This window comes from Cephus cinctus, unplaced genomic scaffold, assembly GCF_000341935.2.
Source record: "Cephus cinctus unplaced genomic scaffold, Ccin1 Ccin1_scaffold0330, whole genome shotgun sequence".
Classification (NCBI taxonomy): domain Eukaryota; kingdom Metazoa; phylum Arthropoda; class Insecta; order Hymenoptera; family Cephidae; genus Cephus; species Cephus cinctus.
This window is the reverse complement of record NW_014333027.1, coordinates 257,465-265,544: the sequence shown is the minus strand read 5'-3', so window position 1 is coordinate 265,544 and position 8,080 is coordinate 257,465. Positions and strand designations below refer to the sequence as shown.

General features: G+C 34.9%; 3 protein-coding genes across 4 annotated transcripts; 1 reads left to right on the top strand and 2 right to left on the bottom strand.

Annotated features, from left to right (window-relative positions):
• Window positions 1–143: 143 nt before the first annotated feature.
• Window positions 144–2,577, bottom strand: LOC107266702 (leucine-rich repeat-containing protein 47). Its single transcript, XM_015737450.2, has 4 exons — window positions 1,861–2,577; window positions 1,298–1,780; window positions 914–1,241; window positions 144–833 (listed from the first exon to the last, which is right to left on the bottom strand). Exons 1-4 carry the CDS (start codon window positions 2,447–2,449, stop codon window positions 632–634), a joined length of 1,602 nt encoding a protein of 533 aa, XP_015592936.1. The 5' UTR covers window positions 2,450–2,577; the 3' UTR covers window positions 144–631.
• Window positions 2,578–3,397: 820 nt separating this feature from the next.
• Window positions 3,398–5,913, top strand: LOC107266697 (zinc metalloproteinase nas-13). Of its 2 annotated transcripts, none has more exons than XM_015737445.2 (5): window positions 3,398–4,248; window positions 4,390–4,734; window positions 4,835–5,140; window positions 5,225–5,358; window positions 5,649–5,913. In XM_015737445.2, the coding sequence occupies exons 2-5, from the start codon at window positions 4,395–4,397 to the stop codon at window positions 5,754–5,756; spliced, it is 888 nt and encodes a 295-aa protein (XP_015592931.1). In that variant the 5' UTR covers window positions 3,398–4,248; window positions 4,390–4,394; the 3' UTR covers window positions 5,757–5,913. The 2 variants fall into 2 exon arrangements, with proteins under 2 accessions (XP_015592931.1, XP_015592930.1); XM_015737444.2 differs by having other exon boundaries at window positions 3,403–4,248; window positions 5,607–5,913.
• LOC107266700 lies at window positions 5,406–7,917 on the bottom strand. The gene is made up of 6 exons (XM_015737447.2): window positions 7,425–7,917; window positions 7,224–7,352; window positions 6,783–6,818; window positions 6,549–6,657; window positions 6,253–6,323; window positions 5,406–5,994 (listed from the first exon to the last, which is right to left on the bottom strand). The coding sequence occupies exons 1-6, from the start codon at window positions 7,497–7,499 to the stop codon at window positions 5,926–5,928; spliced, it is 489 nt and encodes a 162-aa protein (XP_015592933.1). The 5' UTR covers window positions 7,500–7,917; the 3' UTR covers window positions 5,406–5,925.
• Between the last annotated feature and the right edge of the window lie 163 nt (window positions 7,918–8,080).

Below are 8,080 nucleotides of genomic sequence, written 5' to 3'. Positions count from 1 at the left end.
CAGCAAGTACTGCTTGGCCCAACCTAACTTGACCAGTAGCGCTGATCTCACGCCAGCTGCTATGAAAAACAGCGCTCTTCTTGAATATATTTCAATTTGGATAATATTCCATCAATTAATAAACACAAAAATAAATAACATGATTGCTTGTTAGAATCGTGAACTTTTTTGTTTATTATTTATAAATCATGTTATGAATAATATTAGCATACTAGACATTGAAATAGTATCTGATTAAATGTTGTGTGGGTTTAAATGATAACTGACCCTGCAGATATTTAAGTTCTTCTTTTACCAATATAACTTATCTTTGATAAATTATGTTTCTGCAGTATACTTTAACTGCTTTAGTTATGAGTTTTCTAAAATGATTAATTTTATAATTGTGTAAATTTATTAGTGATATGAAGTAAATTGACTGTTGCAAAAAAAAACAAATTAATATGGCTATGGTAAACAGTAATAACTAATACTCTACATTTGTACAGATAGAAAAAATAAATCTGTCTGAAAATGCGGGTATGACTCACATCACGCACTGCTGTTACACTCAATGCTTAACATTGTTTTCCTCTTTCTTGTTTATGTTGCAAGTATATAATACTAACTCATAAACTGTAATGGATACTGCTTATTCACGAATTATAGTTATGTTATTCTCTTCGAATACTAAATCCGTTCTAGATGGATATACCTGTTTCATGTTACCTTCTCTGTCAACTACTTTGACCTGTTCTATGCATAATGAATGGTATTCTTCAGGAATATCACCTTCTGGTGAACAACCAAGTCCTGATACAACTAGTTCTTTCAGGAATTGATCCATTACTTTTCTGTCGAAAGAAATAATACTATGAATATAAATAATAATTGTAGATGCATAGCGTTACTGTAGAAATTATGATTTACTTACTTGCATACAAGCTGCGACTGAGTACTGGTTACTTCTACAAGCATTGCAGTACTATTCATAGACATTTTGGTAATGTCACTGTTTGTTATTGGAGGGAAGGAAATAACTTGATCAGAACTATCAAGAAGACACGGATACAGTGCTTTTCCTTCCAATAAATAAAGATATTTATGAATCCCTGAATATACATTGCGTTTCTTTTCTTTACGTAAATCATCAGCCTCTGCTTGTAATTGTTGAAATAGAGCAGCTGCACTATATGACTTGCTGCGCATTAAGGGTTTGATTTCAATCTCTTTTGGTGGCTTTGCAGTATAAGTCAGATCTCCTGAAAATATGTTATATATTGATCAAACGAATAGATATTTTATATTTCTTGCATACCAGGTATGAGTGAGCTGAGATCGTGTGTAGCGAGGGTTGCAACATTTCTCTTATCACAGATGCCTTCATGTAACTTTGTTTGTAATTGTATGAACTTCTTGAAGGTCTCATCAGTAAAGGATAGTTCCTTGACAATGCACGCAACTATGTAGGGCCTGACGGATTTTACATGATCCGTGATTTTTATTACTGGTGTTTCTTGAGTCACTTTCAATACTTTTATCTTGTGTGTTAATTTTTCTAAGGCTGCTTGGGTACTCTCGCTCTCTGAGTTCTTACGGCCTTTCTTTCCTTTTTTATTTGACTTGCCACTGACAGCTACTGTGCCAAAAGTAGTCTTTGGACAATGCTGTTTTACATAATCTAGTACTTGCTTTGTACGACACTGATCTACCAGTTTTGAAAGGCGTTTATCAGATAATGGATTACCCTTTAGATTTAATTCCTTCAGCTTACTACAATCTGCCAGTTCCCCAGGAACAGCTGAAACAAAAAAGTATATTAATCTATCTTCTACAGACATTTTAATCATACGAGATGTTTATTCTATGAGCTTGTATCACCTGAGATATGATTGTCTGCGAGATCCAACAATTTTAATGATGGTAACACATGTATATTTGAAGGAATTTGTTTTATTTTATTTCCATTCAATTTTATCTCTGCAAGGTGTATTAATTCTGGATAACAAACATCAGGAAAGTTATTAAATTGATTGTTTGATAAATCCAATATGCTCAATTTGATATTGTGAGCTTGGGATGGTAATTCGTTAAGGAGGTTCGATGAAAAATTAATGCTCGTCAATTGTGGAAGATTCCCCAGTTCTTGTGGAAGATGTTCAAGTTGATTCCTTGAACAGTCTAATACTTTCAATTTTTGTAGATTTCTTATGACAGATGGTAGTTTCGAGATTTTATTCGAATGCAAAACTAAGGTAGTTAGATTGTTCAACTTTCCAATACCATCTGGTATTTCATTAAGACAAGTTTGGTTGATATTCAGATAATTTAAGCTGCCAAGATCAAACAAAGCTGTGTCTAAGCCTGTCTCACTAATTTTGCGGGATATCTCAGCACCGGACAATATCAGTTCGTGTCTGTTATCCTTCACAACTTGAATAATTTCGGCCCACGTTTCCTTGGAAGTCATTTTCGTATAAATTAATCAGATCGTCACTTGCAAAAGGAATATCATAGAAATTGAAGATTTCAGGTTATGTGCCGGCGTGTTATTAAAATGCTCGGGAGAAATGACAGCCGCCATTATTTGGAATAAATCTATGCAACATATACTTACGTGTTACAAATCTATACTATAGAAAGTTATTTATTCAAAAAAATCTTCAAAAAATTGTATAACATAAAGACATTAGATAATCCTAATATTCTTCAATAAAAAACTATTTCTATAATCCATCCACGAAGCCATACATATGAATAAATACATACATATTTTTTTTATCGTAGATTACACACAGTTATAGGTACGAAAAGTGTTTAATATATTAAAAAATATATTTAGTGTATCAAAATAAATATTCATAGATGAATTTTGAAAGATAATGTTGCAGCACTTTTGCATAACTTATATTTACGGGGTAGTTGACCGCATAAAGAACAAAGACACGGAAGTCGCAAAACTCGACGTAAGTACATACATGACTTTAAATATAGGAGTGTCCAAATAAGATTATTTATCATAGTAAAAAAAATACTTGCGTAGGTGTGAATCTATGTTAAATGTAGTTCTAGAGCACTCTTAATTACGACATGAAGCGTATTAGAGATTTCGGGACCGGTTCTCGATAGGCACATTGGATAGTCGGTTTCCGGAATTTAGCTACATACTACATCGCAATTAAAAGAGGTACAAATTACGTGTCATTGAAAATATATAATTATTTGCTAAAAACACATCAACGTTTAAAAAATCATGAACATACAGGAAGTCAAGAACGGATGTCCGAAAATCTATGAATAGCATCATTTGAATGTATCCAATATTTCTCTAAAGAAGAATTTTTTATCCATCCATCATACATACAAGAAAGTGACAACCATGAAGACCTTTCAGAGGTATCTACCATTTGCTTTATTTGATTTCCAATACCTCCTATTGATATAACTATGAACAAGTCGTGTAAAATGGAGGACGACAATTACCAGTTCATGTAGCGATGGTAATTATTATTTGCTGAATAAATAGAAGATACGTCTCGGCTTCAACAGCCGTGAAAACGACATTAAAGTCGGCATAAGGCTGATCAATAACAGACAATGAGAAATATCTTTACACTCTACACTATATGTATAGGTAAATTGATTAATCGATTTCGAAGGACATCTTGGGTTGGATGAGGGTTCTTAGATTTTTCTTGAGAGGTCCTTCGTCTCATTTTTTTTCCTTGTGGTGATTGGGAATTCCTCTGAAGAATTCATAGGAAGTTTTAAAATAGGTGAAACGAAGCCGAGACCTTGGTCGTGTCGACCAAAAGATTGTGCAATGAACAACCGGTCGCTCCTTTATATTTGCATGTGAATAAACTCAATTGGCGACACTTTTGGTATACAATAAGATAATCTGAGAAGACAAGACATTTTTCACAGCTAATGATCACTAATCCATCCCGAGCAATGTCACGCTTCACCTATGTTCTGGCTATTGTCCTTTGTGGCTAGTTTTGGTTTTTGGTGATAAATCCCTGGTTGGCACTTCCGTTAGACGAAGACACTGCTTATCAACGGTGGCCCCGATGCTTCCGTATGCAGAACGACTTATGGTGGGGGCTGCTGTGCCCCTTCTTTGACTTCCTATAAAAACACCATCGGTCATCGGAAGTTCTTCAGTTTTTGCTTGAAACTCAATCCCCAATTTGTACCATTTACTGAACTCTGCGTCTCTGGATATTTTATCCAACACATATTAAGAGTTACATTTTATTATCAAAGGTAAGAGAATCCAGATATCATAACAAATATCATATAATAACTTATAATAAATCACGAACGATTTACCACGCCTATGATTTTCCCTGACGTGTAATGTTTCAATAACTTTTGTACAATAATAAATTTTCTTTTTACTCGCAGAAATCATGATTAGCATAACATTCCTTTTGATCTCCACCGTTATTGCGACGAGTACTGCCTGGCCTTTTAGGCGTCGCGACGTCTTCGATAATGCCATCGACAGTCCCGACGGACCTATGGCGCATTTGACGCATCTCGAGGAAGTACTTTACGGTCTGCCAAACAATGATACGGGAATAAAGGTGGCTGAGTGGTCCGAGGAGACAGGAGTTAATCCAGAAGAACTTGGAGAGTATGCCGAGGGCGATATCCTGTTTCCAGCAGGAATGGGACGCAACGGACTCAAAGCGGAAACAGCGAGATGGCCAGGAGGTGTCATTCCCTACATGATCAGTCCTTACTTCAGTAAGTTAGCTCTATAGTATTATAATTATTTACTATACAATATAAAAAAGTAAGAAAACATTTTTATGGCCTAACCACTTTTTTTCGTTATTTCCATCAGACGCCCAACAACAGCAACTAATCACAGACGCCATGCAAGAGTATCACAAAAATACCTGCATCAAGTTCAAGCCTTACAAAGGCGAAGAAAATGATTACATTAGAATCACTGCTGGCAACAGCGGATGCTGGAGTAGTGTAGGACGTATCGGAGGACCCCAAGACGTTAATCTCCAGGTACCTGGATGCGTCACAAAGAAAGGTACAGTGATCCACGAGCTCATGCACGCCATTGGATTCCTTCACGAGCAAAACCGTTACGAGCGCGATGACCATGTTATCATCAATTGGAATAACATTCAGACTGGTACGTTTTGCCCTAAAAGAAGTTGTTCAAAAGAAGGCTTGAACGATTCAACGATTCGTATACTAAGTAAGTTTTTCATGGTAGGACGTGAAAATAATTTTGAAAAGGCCAGCAAGGAGACTACCGATGCCTTTGGTGTTGGGTACGATTATGGTAGCGTGATGCACTATTCCTCGAATGCCTTTTCCAAGAATGGCAAACCAACTATGGAACCCAGGGTGAGCATCTATTGCATAATGGCATTTCTAGTATTTAAAAGTATTTATACTGTGTATAGACTGGCATTGGATCATCAATGATTTTATTAATGTTTGTTGACTCTCAGCTGTAGATGTACTTTTGTATGATATCCTTTGTCTTTTTTTTTCATTTTTAACATTCGGAGATGATTAACTGCACCTACTATTTCTTAGAGATTATATTTCTATTAGCACCCACGCACCGTGCATGTTGTATATTTTCATAGGAACCTGGTGGACTTTTGGGTCTTATTGGAGAAATATTCCAGGGAAAGACAAAGGCCGTTCTCGGTCAACGAGAAGGATTCAGCAAGAAGGATATACAGAAGATACGCCGGATGTACAAGTGCAACAAGCGCAGACGTAGTTACAATTAATTCGTATCACTAATTTACAACTGTTATTAAAAATAATTAATCGTCTTGTCTTAAAAAATTTCAATACGTATTTTAATAGTCATCGAGTAGAGTTAAGGTCGATCGACTATCTTGCCGATTTTTTTTTGTGGACATATATATGAATGTAATATGTGAATGATCTAGTCTTCTAGTTTATATAGTAAAATCCATTCTGGTTATCCGAGACTTCTTTCTCAGGGATCTCAGCTTCTGGGCTCTGTTAGACAAAAAAAAGGAGAAGTAACGATTATACCAAAGTATTGTTTGTCGTTGCGACGAGAGAGATATCAATTATCGAATTATATAATACAATTATTCCCATGGATATTTGGTGCTTTCTACATTCTTAGTATGGGTGTCATTGTATTTTAAGTTATACATAAATATTGTTGTGTGATCAAATAAATGCAATTTCGATAACCTACCACGATGTTATGGTATTATAATTATTTTATTAACTAATTATAATAATTACCGTTTCCTTGTCACTGTGCGACCAGAAGCATTCAGTAAAGTTGAATGCTCTCTCACAAGGATCTGTTATTTCTGCAAAGAAATAAAAATAATTTCAATTTCCAATTATCTCCCATAACCTCATTTACTTCATTCAGTAATATTATACTCGTCAGGTAGTCGTTTGCAGGAGAGTTAGAATTTAATGACTTAAATAGTAAACTTGATTCTCTAATGTCGGTTCCATATTAGACCCATGTATAAACGAATCTAATGTTAAAGCAATTTCGTGGCCTCATAGTATACAAATATAATTACCTGTTGCGGTACAACTGTAAATTAACTTTTTGATACGATATTCCGGCAGCTTTGACGATTCCAGTGTCAACTTAATGTGATGCAAACTGAAACCTCCTTCGCGATCCATCTAAAATATAAAGCGACAGAAATAAGTGAATTGTAAAACGTGTCGGGATATTTGAATAACTGGAGACGCCGGAAGATCTTGTGGAATTTGATATTCAAGTGTCTTCAAGTGTAATGAAAGCTTACCCAACCGTATTCGACGTAAAGGCAAAGCAGGAAGCACTGTAATACATTTATCATAAGATTATCATTGAAAAAAAATTTATCGATTTATGAAATATCTGTATAAAAAATATATATATACACATGGCCGAGTTTTGTACTCTTCTACTCTGTATTCTATCGAGTCTCTTGACAGAGTAGAAATTTTATAAAGTGAATGGTAGAGCCGGGGAAACATCCCGATTGAGAAATTGTCACATGGACTTTCAGTGGAAATTGAATGATTAATTAAATTCTGCAGAGAAATTATTAATGGCGTCAATGCGTTCAAACTTTTCTTACGCAATTCCTGGCCGATATTAATTCATTAAAAATCTTTTTCCTCGACAAAAATTCTTTCTAAATTTCCCTTTCATCCAATTCATGTAAAATCACTGCGATCGTTATTTATTGATGTATAATTACTTTGAAGTCTTGCGTCTGTGTCTCAGAACTTTTCATATCACGATTTATTAGCACTGAATTGACAGCCTGAAGTGACACAGGACTTGATGCATTGCATAATCGAAGAACAGCAAGGTCACTCTGAATGGCCTAAAATCATTGAAGAACTTTTTCAGCACTGGTTGATGATATTTTAGCATATCATCCACATTAATGACTTACGCTTATGGCAGCAGCACTAACGTCAAATGAGCTGGCGAATAAAATGCTCAAGAATAATATACCGTATCGCAACATTTCTAAGGATTGTATATTTGTTTGAATTTGGTTAAATTAAAAAAATTTTATTCTATGATCCTGTATCAAAAAAGTTTATTAACACAGAGCTCGCTATCCCTATTGGACTACGTACTGATCCAGTGCAATCAGTCACTATGCAAATCAACGAAATTGTTCTTCGGCGATTGACTTGCAAATTACGTAGTTGAGATTGTTTATGCAAATATTACGACGATATATTCTTTATGGTTGAAAATACGTACTGCCAGTGTCGCGCAACGAAAATGAAACTATAAGCAGGGAATCCGGCAGCTATCGTATTTCCGTAACCCACGCACTAGCCGATAGTAACGTTTGACCTATAGGAGAACGTCTTACATAATTAACGCGCAATTAATTAATCGCTTAATAATATATGTATACACATATATATTTCGGTGCAAAATTATTGAATAACAATACCAAATACTCTGATATACCATATGTGGGAATAGACGGAGAACAGTATAAAGAAATGATAAATTTAATTATAATTTAAACTTTATTTAGATAAAAAAAAAAGCAGTTGCTAGTTTATATAAATGAAAACGCATCTGCTG